We start from the raw sequence: 17,043 nt of genomic DNA on the forward strand, positions 1-17,043 counted from the left end.
TTAATGTGTAAACAAATTTTCAAAACGGAGCAAACCTGCAAATGCGCCGAGAAACGCACTTATATTAAAACAGTGTTGTAATATACTCGCGGGAGCTAAAGAGCACTGTCGCGATACTTATCGAATAGAGGAGGGCAATCATCGGCTAGTTGCAACAACAACGAGTGGTGCGTCTAGAAATGCGCAATGAACGATAGCTCACAAGAGAGTATAAAAACAATGCGGTGCTTCGCATCTCTATGTAATCGGTAACCACACAAAAATAAACCGAGCGCCCAGTTTTGCAATTAAAGCTGAACAAATTGTTTCATACATAACTGCGAGCATATCATTGCTGTTCCAGGCGATGGGTAAGACACATTTCCAACAATATTCCGTTCTTATTGTACTAAATTCAATCCACAGCATTTGCGACTAGGAAGAAAGAAGATCCGCTCTCGTCCAATGACGATGAGATATTGCAAATCAAAATAATAGAGCTGCAGGACAAATTAGATGACATCTTGAGCAATCAAGACTTGATAATCACTCTCCTAAGTCAAGTAAACCCACTGCCAAACATTAATGGGCCGTTGACTGAACCCACTGAGATCAGAACGGAATATTTCCCAGTGCGAGAGCAGCAAGAACTGGAAAAATTAGACTCTGAATTGGCCAATCCCGGAAATAGCTTTGTGAGTACATAGTGCAAGATCGTGTCTACAATTCGCAGATATTAATTTAAGCTCTGCAGATTCCTATGATGAAGCGAATTTTGCGGCCAGAAGGCATCATCCAGCCACTGAAGGATAGTATACCCAAGATATTCGGAGAGGAAATAATAATGGGCTTCAACTTCGATGGTGTTAACCACAAACAGCCGTTTAGGCAGTTTAAGAATATTAACAGGACCATCTATGGTGAATATTCATGCATATAATGTACATATCTGTTAATCAACATGTATTTATTTAGAGATTCAAAAAAGAAGTGGATACACTGAAGCAGACTACATCGCAGATATAAGAATTACTTTCCACACCCTAAAACGTCGGTATCATAAAAGAAAACACGATGTGAAAAGGAGGAGTAAATTGAACAAGTTCTTTGACTGAGTTTAGACAGTTGTGCTAAGAATGAAAATCGCATAGTTAGTAACATTATAATGACAAAGACATCTGCAAGACACTGAACGAGGTGGACAGCCTCAACAGATACTCTGGTACAGAAGCACATGGTACATGGAGAAGATCTGAGATCTGACACCTAAGAATATTGTGTGGCTTAAGAGAGATATTGACCCATTTGGGAGATTTAATTTTCTTTTATTTATATAAACATAATTTACTTTCATTAAAATAATAAGATATTATTGTGTTAATTTTAAATATCATTTTGTTTATCATTTAATCCAATCTCAATTAGACGATCCTGGAATACCTGAACAGGACAGGTCGAAGCTGATTGATAGAGGAAACAGTGGTGTGTTGGGCAATCGAAGGCCCGCGCACTTTACAGAGTTCGGTAATCTTGATTTCCATTGGAAAACGGTCGCTGCAGCCGGATAAAATGCATTTTCCGATTGTTTTGGCACTATGGGTAATGGTAATGGTAATGGTAATGGCAAGAACTACGAGTACACTTGCGGCACAGTACAGTGCACAGCAGATGTCGGTGGAGCTACAACCACTGGCCATAAATAAGAACTCAATTAGAACGTTTACATTTCTGTAAGACAAACCAGCAGCAAAGCAAACGAGTTGCTGTTCACCTTCTTGTTGTTGCTGTTGGTGTTGCTGCTGTTGTGGTACATTATTTTTTGGCCTAAATAGTAGGCCTTGAGGAATCGGAATCGGAATCGCTTGAGTTGTTTTTGTTCACCGGAGAGCGCAAGCCGCGCGCAGCAGCAGCAGCACCAGAAACAACAGCTCACTCTGCCGCCGTTGCTCTGTGGTGGTGCCTCGTCGTTTTGCGACACCGCTTCAGTGTAAATTTTTCTTTTGGCCCATTCGGATGTGGCCACGACGCGCGCGTTGTCCGTTAACATTTTTTCTTATTATTATTGTTGTTATTATTTAGGCTTTAACTGTGGATCCGATCCGCTGCGCTTGCCCTTTCGTTTCTGTCGTGCATATATTTGTGTTCCAGTTGCAGCAGCGTTCCCGAGTCCGGGTTGTGGGAGGAGGTTAGTTGTTGGATAATAAGTGTGCGACGCGACTCCAAAGTGTACGCAAATTGCAAAATCCCCCACTGTCGCTGCCACCCAGCCCCTGCCCACATTCGAGCCCATTGAGAAACATAGATCCAAGAATTGCAGCTCTGTTTTTATGTGTGTGTGTTTGTGAGTGCGAGAGAGGCAAGGTGCCCGAACGAAGGAGAGAGATACAGCGCGCGAACCAGAGAGCGCGAGTGAGTGAGTGTGTGTGTGTCTGTGTGGTGTGTTAGAATGCACCTTGTGGTATTTTGAAATCTAAAAATTGCCAAACACAAAACGTTTCTTTTTTCGAGAAGCATTGCAAAAGACTCCAGCTGTGCCTAATGCTAAGGTAACAGAAAACATCAGAAACTGAATAAAAATCAGACAGACGGCAAGAACCAAACCACATCCATCCACATCCAAGGCTGTTTTTGGTTATAGAAATCTCTTTTGGCGGGTATGTATCGCACAATAGTATGTAATTACGAAACTCCCTTCGAATGATGGCTATTTCGGATCTTGGATTGCGACACATTTCGTTGGATTTTCTGTTATGGATTATGGGCGCCAAGGGTACAGCAGCAGCTACCACAGCACCATCATCGGCATCTACATAGGTGCTTGCTTTCCCAAAAACGTTCCCACACATACACACAGACACACTGGGACACACGAACACCAACACACAGATAGACGGCCGCATTGGCCAACATATTTACCTACGTCACGCCCACCTGATTTCAGTGCAATCGCGTTGGCCCAGTTTACGGGCATGCTCCAAGACAAAATATACTCCTACAAGGTCGATTGCCTGCCTCTATGTGTGCTTTTTTCTATACCAGTTTTCTATAAACTTGCCGCAGCGACTAGTTTCAATTTCTACTGGGATTATCTGCCGCGCTGCCTCTGGCTCTGGCTCTGTGTCTGTCTCTGTCTCTGTCTCTGCTGCAGGTGGCTGCAGCAGCTTTGCCTCTCTGGGAGCCTCATTATTCCTCCTCTCTGTCTTGTCACTCCCTCCACCGTTCGCCATCCGCCATCCGCCGTCGACCGTCTCTGCCTACCTTTTCGCATCGCTGTATGTGTGTGCGATTGTGATTGTGACACAGAAACCAACTAAGAAGTATGTGGAAATCTCTTGGCTGCAACGAAATCAATTCAGAAGCCCAAGTTAGTTGGTTGCCAGTTGAGTTTCCATTTCAGAACATATGCGGATTTTCGCAACATTTTGCAGCAACGGACGCAGCGGATATTTGCTACGGTCTGGCTTTTGTTTTAAGAATATTGGAAAGATTTGATTTACAAAGGGTTCCCTTTTCTATGCTTCAATGAAGCCCTGAAGTTGTGCTGCATCCCTGGTTCATTTACCCAAATGTAACGGGCGCCCTCTTGTCTCCCCCTTGCACCCACACTGCGGTGTGCTCAATTCTGATATATATATAAATGTGTGTGTGTGTCTGCGAGTGCATCTCCCCCACAGCCACTGCAAACTGCACGAACTCTGGTGCAATAAACGACGGAACGAACGGAACGCATATTGCGTTGGCGGCGGCAGCGATAGCTTTGGATGTTGCTGTCTCTGCCTCCGTCGCTGCTGCTTCTGCTTCTGCTTCTCTCTTGATGATGACAGCCGAGGTCGTAGGCAAAGACGACGGACGGCATACGCTCGAGTAACTGGCTCAGGCCCACTACCACAATCAACCAAACCTGTTGACCTAATTTCAAATTCTGCTGCGTCTTGTTGTTGGTGTTGGTGTTTCTGCTGCTGCTGCTGCCTGCTGCTGATCTGTGTCTCTGTAACTGTGAGAGTCTGCGTATGTGTGTGTCTGTCGGAGAGCCGGAGCGCGCCAACGATTGGCAAATCTTTGACAGTGGTAGTAGTGTTAGGTGCTGCTGAGGGGAGGGGGATTCCCTAGGAGGTTGCCGCATATCCCAAATAAATGTATTTGATTCAAGATTCCCAGCCATCAAATATTGGCTCTTCCTCTACCTTTGCCCCTCTTTGGGGGGGGGGGGGCGCAGACTTTGTCTGAACGACCCCCCTTTGGCCGAGACGCCACCCTTGGCATTTCCGTTCCCAAACACAACAGAGACAGATACAGTTGGGTCTCCTAGTCAGTCGGTTGGTCGTGTCAGACGGGCTGTTGGTGGAACTGCCATTGCATTTTCGAATCTGAATTTGAATTTGAACGTAGCACAACGTTTCAGTTGGATTCGAGCCTATGTCACTCCCCGTGTTCCCTTTGCCCAAAGTGAAGTTTGGATTACCACAGAATCCCACGGTCTACATGCAGATATATCTCAGCTATAAATAGTGAGTGTGAATAAGGATTAAGACTCTTTCCCTTACACCTGCCCACGCCTTTACTCCCACACTGCCACTCTTCCACATTCATCCTCCCTCTACCCGCTCCCTAGCATGTGCATGTTCTGTGGAAACCCAATAATGTGCGTCCCAGTAACCACAAGAAATTACGGTCGCCTGCCCCAATGGGGCTGCTGCCTCTGCTGCCACTGCCACTGCTGCTGCTCCACTTGTCGTCTCAGTGACGAAACGTCCATGTGTGCGTCAGTGTGTGGTTGCGAGCAGAGAAAATCAAGTGAATCAAAATGAGCGTATAATTAGGTCAACACAACAAAAATTATACGCTAGCCAGTGCCACTTACCAAAGAGAGCGCGAGAAAGAGAGAGAGCAGCGAGAGCAGCGAGAGGGAGTGATAAAGAGAGAGCCGCAACAGTAGCGGCGGCAGCAGCAGCAGCAGAAGCTGAAGAGTGGGGTCGGGAAACGGAATCGGAAGTGGGGCAGAGCCCATTGCATAGGCCATCAATTAGAAATTAATTCACGCGGCTAATGCTGATAAATTGCAATTGTTGCAACCACAGGCGAGAAGAAGAACCATAGCAAAAAGAGCAAAGAGAAGAGCGCGCATGCACCTGCGATAGAAACAAAAAAAAAAAACAACAACAAGAGAAGCGCAGCGGCAAACCATAAACAAAAATGGGACATGCGCTCCACTCGAAGACAGTCAGTGGGGAAAGAGAGAGCTCTCTCTTTTGGTCTTGCTTGCCTGCCACTCAGCTGTCTGCCGCTCTGGCTCTGGCTCTGGCTTTGGCTTTGGCGTTGGCTCCCTCTTGCTCCCACTGAACTATTTTTTTTCCAATCTTTTTTTGCCGTTTCTTGATTTTCTCGATGTCCGCTTGTTGTTGGTGCTATTGCTGTTGCTGTTGCCGCCATTTGGTTGTTGGCCGTGGCAAGTGTTTCGCAATGAGTGCAGGCCAAAATGAAATCATCGTGCTCTGCCGCTGCCTCCGTTTTGGTGGCATTGATGGGGGGGAAATTCCTGTTCCACTTTCTATTATGGGGAACCCGAGTCCAAGTTGTTGTTGCTGCAGCGGCAGCGGCAGTGGCAAAAGTAGCAAAAGAGCACGTAGCATATAAAAGTGTGTCGCCATGGAAAGTGGTTTCTTTCTCCCCTCTCTCTCTCGCTCTTGTCTCACGTCTCTCTCTGTTGTTGTGTCTCTTTCGGTTCGTTCTGGTTCTCGTTTCAACGCACATGTAACGCTCATTTGTTCTTGTTGTTGCCGCTACCGTTGCCGCTGCTTTTGTTTGCGGGGGGGGGAATGGTTCATTGATTTGCTCGAGACGCCACAGCGCTCCATCGACCGACTGACTCACTTCGTTGCGTGACGCCAAAGGCACAAATGGAACAGCCGGAGCAGTTTGAGTAAATGGCACAGAGGGCGCGATCCCCTCCCCTGCTTTTCCTCTGAAGAGTCGCACTAGCAAACCGGTAGGCAAATGCCTGCTAAGGTCAAATCAGTTATACGCTCTCTTTTGTCTCTTTTTGGTTTTTTTTCTTTTGCATGCGATCAAGTGGGGGGCCTCCAGCCTTAAGCATCCATCGCCGCACCACCACAAGATGCGTCCGCTTTGGATTTGGATTTGAATTCAGATTCCAAGACCATTCGAAGAGCGCTCTTCCAACGACTGGTCAATGCAATGCTAATGGACTCGGCTTTTGATTTGAATTTGAATTGGAATCGGAATCGGAATCGTGAGGCTAGGCGAGGCTTGAGGCTATCCAAAAGATTCATTTGGCCTACAAGCGACTGTGCACACTGGTCTGAGTGCCATTGTATCTACGGATCAAGGAAGATCTTCAGATCTGTTGGTCTTCAGCTCACAAATCCCTTATATTAAGAAGCAATTCCCTGAATAATTATTTAATAGAAGCTTTTCTTACATTTACACTGGAAGAATGTGCTGTATTTCCTAGAATCCAAGAATTAGGTTCAATTTACGTTATAATCGCTCTAAAATTAGCCCCAATATTGGCGCACATTTCTCCCCCATTCTGCGGACACTGTGCAACATCATTAAGGGCTCTCAAAGCGCTCCAATTATGTCGCTCACTTGTGTGTGTGCTCTCATTTCTGGAGCAGCTCAAGCTCAGGCGCTGGCGCTTACATATTTTCTTTTGCTTTCGGCTTTTGGTATTCCGAATTGGGAACACCTAGCAAGTGAAAATGCGGGACACACACCCCACCGGACCCCAGACCTCAGCCCCGAACCCCCGAACCCCCGAACCACCGAACCCAAAGAGCCAAGACCAAGTTGGGTCGCCCAACCAGAGATGGTGGACAGCGATGTGGAGGATGATGATGATGGCGATAATGATAAAGCATGACCCAGTTGCACTTTAAAACTTGACCCAATGACTCCATTGGGTTGGCAACAACTCGAGGCCCGGGCTAACTATGGCATTTATAATGCCAAAGCAAGAGCCAGAGCCAGAGCAAGAGCCAGAGCCAGAGCTAGAGCCAGAGCCGAAAGCAAACCAAAAGCCCCTCATAATTACTGAAAATGCAAACCAACTTTTTGTGCGTTTTCTGTGCTATAGTTTTTCGCTGGCCCGCTGGCCCGCTGGCCGCGGCTAATGCTTACAGGTTTACAACATTCAAGCATTCAAACATTCAAATGGGGCCCCAGAGGGGAGTCAGTCGGCGAAACCTGTTATGCATCGAAAAGTGAATTCGTAATTATGTTGATATCTTTATGCTCTCACACGGGGGGCAGGGTAGGCCCTACGACACACATTTCAATCTGCTCTGCGGATGATGGTGATGGTGATGAGGCGATGAGAAGGCGCCCTCAATCTGCTGACCAGAAATGCACACACATCCACACACACTCGAATGGTGATAGTCGGTATGGGGAAGCTCCATAGCTTCAGCTCTGGGGCTGAGGTCGTCCCCCATGGCTCTTGGCTCTTGGCTTTTGTGATCTGGCTAATGCTAATGCACAAGCAGCATTCAAGGTTGAATTAAATTAGCTGCGAGAAGAGCTTCGGACCAGCTCTGCGGAATGATTATGGATGATGATTTATACTCTGACCGATATACCATACATATGAACATATACACATGTACATATATGTATGTATGTAGTATTCACATTTGACCTATTGCCAAATATCCGTCAGGCCAGACCCAGACCCAGACCCGACCCAGACAAAGTGACACGCGTCTCAGCAAGCCTACATGGAAAACTCACAACATAGGCACAAGCTGAACTCAACGATCCCTGACAGACTATGAAATCATTTAAAACCTTCAGTCTCTGAGATTTTACTAATTTACTAAAAGTTCGAATGCAGAACCAGGTAAGGCACAACCTGAATTCCATTTGTGAAAACAAAACACAGAAATGAATGATGAATTCATCGTAGAGCTATATTTCTATGATCCATTCAATCTCAAAAGTTTCCAAAACCATACTCAAACTTCTTGTATCAAATCTTGAGTGAAAGGTTCATTCAGAATTAGTTTAGAAATGGTTTTTTGCTATAAATTACCATTACCCATACAATATACATATACAGATACATGTATCAAAATATTTAAACCATATAGCAAAACATTGGGTGAAATATTATCTTTTAAGTACTTACAGCATGGGAATCGTTTCTCTCATAAAAAAAGTCTGCTTCAAAGATCCGTCAAAGTTTCTATGGCGAATCCCCCCATTGTGTGTTGGGGCAAACAAACTTTTGAATGATTTTTGTGTGTTTGTTGGTGTTGTCGCGGTCTCCACAATCTTCGAACACTCTGTTCTGGCTTTGTATGGGTGTCCAAACGATTGCCCACCTGCAAGACCAGTAATTGGCCCCAATAACTTTGGTATTTTCATAGAAGCAGGCCCCGCACGAAGTCAACGTCAACGTGCCACCACCAACAACTACAACAACAACAGCAAGAGACACAGCCAGAGACACAGCTACAGCCACAATGTGGAGGCCGCCCAAAAATGGTCGTTGTTGGTTCTTAGCGAATTCGCCGCAGGTTTCCCCTCAGCCGCGCCCCCTCCTGGCCACCTTTCCCTCCTCCATCGCCGCCCGTACCTCCACTACCAGCAAAGCTTCGTCGCTGACACCAATTTGGCTTATTAGAGTCGAAGTCAAAGTCTGAGTTTGGGTCTGGGGTTTAGAAGCACTTGAAATGCCAAAAAAAAAAAACCGCAACTTGTCATCGATTTTTGGGCGGGGCTTCGACTAATCTTGGCACTTATCCACCTCCATTATCCATTGCAGATGGCCGAAACGATCAGCACTGCAGCCAGCAGCATGGAGCTGGCCCTCAAGGATACCAGCCCCTCGGTGGCAGTGGGAGGGGGCCTCATTGTGGATATGACGCCGACCACGGCAGCACTGTTGCACCACAATGCACTGGCCCTGCGCAGCCTTAAGGAGGCTGCAGCCCATCGGGATGCGTCCGTCTCGGGATCCGCCTCGGAATCAGAGCTCCCGGAGCCACGATCGCCGACGCCGACACCCACGAATCTCAGTACTGGCGGCCCCCACTCGCCGCCCATGACATTCCGCTGCGAGAGATGTGACAATTTCGAAACGAGCTCCCGGGCCTCGCTGCTCCTCCACGTGGTGCAGTGTTTGGCCGGACAGGCGGCTGCGGCCGCAGCAGCTGCCTCGGTCCGTCTGAAGAGCGAGGATCTGGGGGAGCCGGAGAACATGAGCCTCAGCCACATGGACACTGGAAAGCCATCGTCGGGCTGTAACGGGGGGTCCAGCTCCTCGGCCAGCTCCTCGCCGGCGGGCAATGGCAGTGGCAACAGCAGCAGCTCCAGGAAGGTCTTCGAGTGCGACGTGTGCAACATGAAGTTCTCCAACGGAGCCAATATGCGGCGCCACAAGATGCGGCACACGGGCGTGAAGCCGTACGAGTGCCGAGTCTGCCAGAAGCGATTCTTCCGCAAGGACCACCTGGCCGAGCACTTTACCACCCACACCAAGACGCTGCCCTACCACTGCCCCATCTGCAATCGCGGCTTCCAGCGGCAGATCGCGATGCGCGCGCACTTCCAGAACGAGCACGTCGGCCAGCACGATCTGGTCAAGACCTGCCCTCTCTGCAGCTACCGGGCTGGGTCCATGAAATCGCTGCGCATCCACTTCTTTAACCGGCATGGGATCGACTTGGACAACCCGGGGCCCGGCGGCACATCCTCCCTGCTTCTGGCGCTCGAGTCGCAGGCTTCGGCGGCGGCAGCTGCGGCTGCTGCCAGCTATGTCCCGCCCGGCATGAGTCCCGTTCCCGTGCCCGTTACAGCCCAGCAGCAACAGCAGCAGCAGCAGCAGTCGTCCTCGGTGGCGCCTCCTCCTGCCAGTCATCAGAGCGACAGCGGGGAGTCGATGCGCTCACTGGAGAACGCCACACCGCCCATGCACTTCCTCACGCCGCACGTGGAGATCTCCACGCTAAGCGAGAACGGGAACACGGAGCTATTCAACGTAAGTTCCACTCGAGCATCTCCTCCACCAATCCCCCTTGCTTATTGTAAGCCCCCACAGCTGATTTGCGTTTGGCGTGAATCTGCATTGCAGGGCAACAACAATAACAACATCAACAACAGCAACAACAACTGCAGCAGCAGCAGCAGCAGTAACAACAACAACAATTGCAACAGCCACAACAACAACAATACAATTAGTGTGATTAGCAATGGAAACAGCGAGTCCAATGCGGAGAAGGTGAAAGATCGCGCCCTGATCATGCAGTCGCCGGTGGAGCTGCAGCTGCCCATGGACTGCAACACAAAGGCCACACCGATCACGTCGAGCACCACGACAACGACGAGCCTCAAGAGCCATCTCCAGCAGCACCACCATCACCATCACCACCACCACGAGAATCACATAACGCCCTCGATCAGCCTGATACCAATCAAGCAGGTGAGTGTTAGAGATGGGGTAGTTCTACCGAATGATCATAGGCTAATATGTACTCGTTTTAATGCAGGAGCCAATGACAGAGGATGTGGACAAAAAGTTGCAGGTCAATGGCAGCGATCCCAGCAGCGACACAGAACAATCTTCCAACCACAGCAACAACAACAACAACAACAACAACAGAACCTCACTGATTAAGGTGGGTAGATCGGACGATCATTAACCTATTATCCAACGATGTTTACGATGGTTTTTTTGTTGACTTTTGACCAGGTCTCACCATTGAAATCTCTCCTGCGAGAGGATCTGAAACGTCGAATATGCGCCAAGGCCAACAACCGGATCACACGGAATGCCACACCCCTGGAGAACAACAGCGTGCTGTCGAACAGCCTCAGCAATGGGTCGGGTTCGGGTTCTGGATCGGGTGGCGTAAACAGCAGCAGTAACGGCGGTGGCACGCCCGCATCAGCGGTGCCGAATCCCAGCAACGGGTCCGGCTCCACACAGATCTGCAACGGCACGATCACGTCGACGGGGCAGGATGGGGATCTGCTGAATCGCAAGCTCATCCTCACCTGCCACTTCTGCGGCATCGAGTTCCCCGACGAGACGCTCTACTTCCTCCACAAGGGCTGCCACTGCGAGAGCAATCCGTGGAAGTGCAACATCTGCGGCGAACAGCTGAACAACGTCTACGACTTCAATGCTCATCTGTTGAGCAAGAGTCATCAATAGCAGCCACAGTTCGCCAGCGGCATCTAAGCCTGCTTGCTGGCACTTTGATGGGGTGGGGGGCGGTGGGGTCTGGCGCAGGAGGAGAGAACCTCCACAGCTGGACACGGATGCGAGAGCAAGTGCGAATTCGAATGCGAATGCGAATGCGAATGCTTATTCCGAATATTTACTTAGCTCAATTTTGAGAGATTTTCCACAACCAGGCACACAGTTACGCTCAGAGCAAATGATTATACACCTACCATCTAGTTGTACATCTAGATCTACGTTTACATCTACATTATACATATATATAGTTATATATAGAGATAACACTCATCATATTTTTATGACCTGCATGCGGAGCCTCTGCAGGCGAGGCAGCATGGAATGAGAGCTACGTAGTTACCTTATCCCTTAACGAATCGAAACTTTACATGAACGTTTAACGTGACAAGGAAAAGAAACAGAAACACAAACAGAAACAACAGAATATGATGTTGAATATCTTCCCCGAACAGAACAGATACGATCCGAACCGAACCGAACCCTGTTATGTAGTGTTATTATGCATTAGGTTTAGTAGTTTTAGTCTTTAAGTCTTGGCAATAATTTCCAGCCGGTTCAACTGGCAGCAACACTTACGTCATGATGCGATATGTAAACGGAATACGTAACAAGTACAGTACTTTCCTGTGACGTAAGTGATCTTAAGTCGGTTTAGTGCATTGTAGTTACGGGACGCCTCAAAGGTGGCAATTTATGGTTTTAAACTGGGCAGACCATCCCGCATCCACTCATCATATACACACATCGAACATAGCATCGTATATGCACAACATATGCATGCATGCATACTCGTATGTACATCAAAATGCCTAAACATGTTCATCAAAGGCTTTAAATTTGTTATGTTTTCAGAGTTTAATAGAACAGCAACAAGTTTAATTATACAGATCTATATGAAAAGCAATATAAGCAACGTTACATATATGTAAAACAGGATATATATATAAACACACACACATAGCCAGGTTATATACAAGACCCTCACTCACACTAACACAGGTACAGATACATACATAGATGCAAATACAGATACCAGATACCGATACAGACATAGACACAGTTTGTTTTAGCTTAGCAAGAGGTTAACGAATTTTGAATTCAATTATTATAATCGTTACTTTTACTTAACAAAAAACAAAGCAAAAACAAAGCAAAAACAAAACAAAACAAAACAAAAGCAGCAAAGAAAGCAATAAAAAGAAGCAATGAAGTAACGGCAACGTAGCAAAAGTAACATTTCGAATATGTATATCCGCACAGTGCTGCTCAACAGTTTGCATACAACGCCCACTGTGTGTCCAAAGCATAGCAACCTTTTTTGAAACAAGCAAAACGCAAAGAACATGCAAAAATTACAATTGTGATACGAAATTGTTGTAAATAATTGGTAAACTGAAACATGGATTAACATGAAATGAAAACCTTATTGTTTAGATAAAAACTATGCCTTAGATGCCTATGATATAGCATTACATAAGTACACACACATACACATTTATAAATATACTGACAAGTATATAAGTAGATATATGTACATCCATGATACGAGCACGTGTGCGCGAACACTGTACAAAGGAAACAAAATGGAGAAGCCAACGGGTCACGAAGCTGTTGATTAGTATAGTTAACTTTAGTGTAAATCAAAATTTACAATATTCCCCTTGCCCCTTTCCCCTTTCCCCTCTTCCCGTTCCCAGTTCCATTCTCTCCTACCTCCTGCCCCACTATAAACCCGTCGCGGGCTGTATGCAGTCAGCAAGGCGTCACTGTGCGCAAAATTTTACTTCAGATTAACATCCGTCCATGATGTTCACAAATTTCTAGGCCTGATAGCGAAAGTAAACCACTTATTCATAAAAAATCTGTGTAAAAAAATGAAGAAGATAAGGAACGTAAGCTAAACCCATCCCCAATGTGTAGGTTCTTCTCTTTCGGTTGTTAATGATCTTTACACTTATTTAGAATTAATCATTAGTCGGAGATTTTTGTTAGACTTTTTATTTGTTTCTCATCTCTGTTAGCCGCATTGTACATTTTATCTTCTTCTTCTAGATATGGTAATCGTTTTTTACAATCTGTTGCTCTTCTCTAGCCAATTCCCTTGTGTAAAAATGGTTTGTTGTGTTCATTTAATATAGTATACATATATTCAGTAATCTATCCTAGGGATTAATTATGTTTTTGTTTTTATACATACACGTACGCCTGCGTGCGCATTGAACTTTGTTAATAAACTAGCATCCAGTTGTTATAAAAAACCAATCCATTTCAAAATCAAAGGCGTATAACGTTGAATATAACGATTGAGCAATTTTTAGCTGAACTTCGTGTTGAATTTTAATAGAATTAAATCGATAACAGAGAAAAATGAAAGTGGAAAAAACACCAAATGCAGAAGCAAAACATTTACTTAATTAGTGATTATAATTATAGCTACAACTAAAAGGCATGTTAATTTTTTTTTGAAATAAAAATGGTTGAAAACAACAAAGCAAGGCGTTTTATTTGAGGACATTTCAAATCTCTAACGGTAGCAAGCAGTGGATGCAGTACTTGCAAGCAGTTCACAGAACCACTTGCTTTGGGGGAGAAGCAGTTCGTCGCTGTTAAGCTTCACAGAGCTCTGTTAATGTGCAAAACGTTTTTAGCCAATTAAAATCAAGCGAGAAAAGGAAAGAGAAAACGGTTTTTATTGGTTAAAAAAGAACTGAAAAAATGAGAAAGTAAAAGTAGGTATGTATGTATTTATGAATGAATGGAGCAAGTAAATAGAGATAAGACGTAGTTTTGGATAAAAACTGTAAAATATAGAAAGGTGTAAGAGTCCTGTTTATAGCATTATTAAACGTATCGAATATTGACTTTTAATATCATTTTTTTCATTACATACATAATTCCCTACAACGTTGGGTGTCTACATATTTTTTTCGATTTTTGTATTTAGCTTTGAATAAGCTCGGATAAAAGATGAACAATTAATAACGTACATATGTATGTATGTATGTGTTAGATTAAACATCTGACATCGTCATAGCAATCCAAAAGTTCTTGGAAGTAGACAAATAAAATCACAGATATATGTAAATACATACGTACATACATATATATGTACGTATATGTACATATGATACCCAATGGATCAAAGCAATCAATACATCAATACATATGTAAATATGATAAAGATGAATGATTTCGAGCTTATTTTTAAGAAAATGTGTTAGGTCACATAATCATCTTTCTGTGTGTCTGCAATACAACCACATTCTGAAATTCAGGGCATACCCTGATTAAAAGTGGAGTCCCAATTATATAAATCCATAAATGACAAACCCCCGTCGGGATGTCATCAAAAATGTAAATAAATGCATTTAAAACATATGGATTCCTATGTTCCTAGCACATCTCAAAACTAAAATACGAGAATCTCTTTAAATGTGTTGACCAAGAATCATGGATTATACATATAAATATTATTAAGTGGCTGAGAGCAATTGATATATGTATGTACAGATGTACATATTTACTTATTAATTGATTTGTTGAGGTCATTTTTATATATCAGTTACAATATTGCTCGAAACGAGAATGAAGGAGATTTGATATCTGTCATTACATGGGAATATAGTTAATACCCCAATTATATACATATTTGTATGTATTTAAAATGATATGGAATTACTTTTTTTGGAACCATTTTAGTATAATAGAAAAATATATTCGTCAACAGACCGAATATTTAGCAAATCTGTCGGATATACATACTCGTTTGTACAAACCTACGAACGACTCAATCAAACAACCCTGTAAGAGAGAGAGGGAGAGAAAGAGACGACTATGGTATCATTGGCAGCTCACTTCCGTCGCCACTGAAGCCATTTGACAATTTTTCTAATACCTTCACGATCCGATCCCAATCCGGATTCCGAGCATATGCTCTGGTTGCCCCGATCCCATATGTTTTCGTCTTTCTTTCCTTTTCCGTTCCTTTTTTTTTCGGTGGTCTTGCTTTGCGGCAATTTGTTTGCAGTTTTGTTTGCGATTTAGGGGATAATGTGCCATAAAGCCAAAACACGATTGACTGAGTCGCCGGTCACGACTAATCGGCAGAGAGAGAGAGAGAAAGATAGGCAGAGTGACAGAGAGGCAGATCTAGCTGGCTGATCGGCTGCGGATAATGCCCGGCAACTCCATTGTGAACGCATCAATAGTTATAATCGCAGCATCAATATTTACCCTAAGACCGACTCTGGGGCCGATCCGGAACCGTTGCCGTTGCCGTTGCCGTAGCCTGAGCCTAAAGCCCCGACTCCGCCGCAGCGGACAACAATGCGAGCAAATCCGCTGCCAGCGTTCCAATGAGGCGATTAACACCTAAATATGTGTGTCATTAGAGGCGACAAATGGAAAACGTATTGACAGGCAGACAGACGGACAGACGGAGGCTTTGACATCGTCATCCTTATTTCCAGCCTGCCAGAAGCATTGCCGATGGGCTACACTGAGAAAATTCTGTGGGAAGTTGCGTACACCCTTCACTTGTTGAAATTGTCTACAGTCTCAAATAATAGCTAAATCTACAGGGTATTCACAAAGGTATTCCCTAGTCAAAAAATTGCATTTCAAATTAAGATTCTTCCTGTGTTTCTCTCAGTGTATTTCCACATATCAAAATCGCTGGGCAGGCTAAATCTATGCTGTTCGGGTTGGTGTCAATAATGCGCTTGTTTTTATTTTCAAATGCCGATAACTTGCCCTTAAGCCGATTTGGCATACGTATCGCCCATACATATGTACATATATGTATGCATGAACACACAGATATCCAAACGCACACATGCAGATGCGTTTTGAAACGGCGTTTGACGATCCATGACGTCAGCCATGAGAGTGACACCTCCAAGGCAGGACGGGCCTGCTAAAAACTGCCAAAAATCAACTCTTTTTTAAGAGTTTTGGCAGATTTTTCTTTTTTGGCCGAGTGTAAGAGGCTCACCACTAAACTCCCACAAGTTGCGGTCTTCCTTTGGAGTCTGGTCATCCATCGGTGGATTGGATCATTTTCTCCTGTGCGACATGTGCATCGTTCCCCCTCCCTCCCTGCCGTGTATCGCCGCGTGTGGGTGAGTGTGTGCGGCAGGCGAACCTAAACCGATTAGAGGCTGCCACAGAGCGGAGTAAGGTCGATATGGGGGGAATTCAACCAATGGATGATTAAAAAGTCCCATTGACACTTTGGGCGACACTCTACACCGTTTGGAAGCCGCCGTACGGGTGGCTTAATCTCCACAAATTGCTCTGCTCCAAAGGTACGGAGATGCTTTTGAAACGAGTATTCGGAATGCAGCTCCAAAATGAACCAATGGGTTGTCCTTTATGGAAATAAAGGAAATTCCCATCTAAAAAGTAATGGCAACGCATCTCTAATGGATATTATACATATGTGCATCCCCGTAAATATTCTAAGACCCTCGAATTTGATCTTCAAATTGAAATAAATTTCTTGCTTTAATCTGTGCGAGGCAAATAATTAACAAAGCAATGGCTCTCAAATATTATCTATCCACTTCTTGGTGATCCCCCAAGCAGATTTATTTGGGCCCCGGCCCCTGCTGTTGCCCCTTCTTCCTCGCACAATCTCGCATGGGAGCGTTAACGCTCATGTCAGTAAGTTCAAATTACATTTAATTGTTGGACATTTTTTGGATTCGAGCGGTCGGGCGGGAGGGCGAGGGTGGTGCACGCACAGCCGCACATCCACAGATACACGATACGCTCGTATGTACACGAAAAGCCACCACAAGGCCATCTCCGAATCCCAAAATCCGGCATAGGAAACGTAG

At 45.2% G+C, this 17,043-nt stretch overlaps 2 protein-coding genes across 5 annotated transcripts; both read left to right on the forward strand.

The window, feature by feature from the left end:
• The first annotated feature begins 67 nt into the window (after positions 1-67).
• Positions 68-1,367, forward strand: LOC108159442. The gene is made up of 4 exons (XM_017292730.2): positions 68-350; positions 406-674; positions 734-899; positions 955-1,367. Exons 1-4 carry the CDS (start codon positions 347-349, stop codon positions 1,092-1,094), a joined length of 579 nt encoding a protein of 192 aa, XP_017148219.1. The 5' UTR covers positions 68-346; the 3' UTR covers positions 1,095-1,367.
• A 553-nt stretch (positions 1,368-1,920) lies between these two features.
• Positions 1,921-13,461, forward strand: LOC108160727 (putative uncharacterized protein DDB_G0277255). Of its 4 annotated transcripts, none has more exons than XM_017294908.2 (5): positions 1,921-2,164; positions 8,765-9,979; positions 10,040-10,420; positions 10,488-10,616; positions 10,691-13,461. In XM_017294908.2, exons 2-5 carry the CDS (start codon positions 8,765-8,767, stop codon positions 11,153-11,155), a joined length of 2,190 nt encoding a protein of 729 aa, XP_017150397.1. In that variant the 5' UTR covers positions 1,921-2,164; the 3' UTR covers positions 11,156-13,461. The 4 variants fall into 4 exon arrangements, with proteins under 4 accessions (XP_017150397.1, XP_033246234.1, XP_017150396.1 ...); XM_033390343.1 differs by lacking the exon at positions 1,921-2,164 and adding an exon at positions 4,295-4,487; XM_017294907.2 differs by lacking the exon at positions 1,921-2,164 and adding an exon at positions 7,694-7,837.
• The last annotated feature ends 3,582 nt before the right edge of the window (positions 13,462-17,043 follow it).

This window comes from Drosophila miranda, chromosome 3 (genome assembly GCF_003369915.1).
Source record: "Drosophila miranda strain MSH22 chromosome 3, D.miranda_PacBio2.1, whole genome shotgun sequence".
Taxonomy (NCBI): domain Eukaryota; kingdom Metazoa; phylum Arthropoda; class Insecta; order Diptera; family Drosophilidae; genus Drosophila; species Drosophila miranda.

Coding starts and splice junctions, on each gene's coding strand:
- LOC108159442 (XM_017292730.2), top strand. Junction 675..733: donor CCAATCCCGGAAATAGCTTT/GTGAGTACATAG, acceptor TAAGCTCTGCAG/ATTCCTATGATGAAGCGAAT. Junction 900..954: donor TATTAACAGGACCATCTATG/GTGAATATTCAT, acceptor GTATTTATTTAG/AGATTCAAAAAAGAAGTGGA.
- LOC108160727 (XM_017294907.2), top strand. Junction 9,980..10,039: donor GGAACACGGAGCTATTCAAC/GTAAGTTCCACT, acceptor AAGCCCCCACAG/CTGATTTGCGTTTGGCGTGA. Junction 10,617..10,690: donor ACAGAACCTCACTGATTAAG/GTGGGTAGATCG, acceptor ACTTTTGACCAG/GTCTCACCATTGAAATCTCT.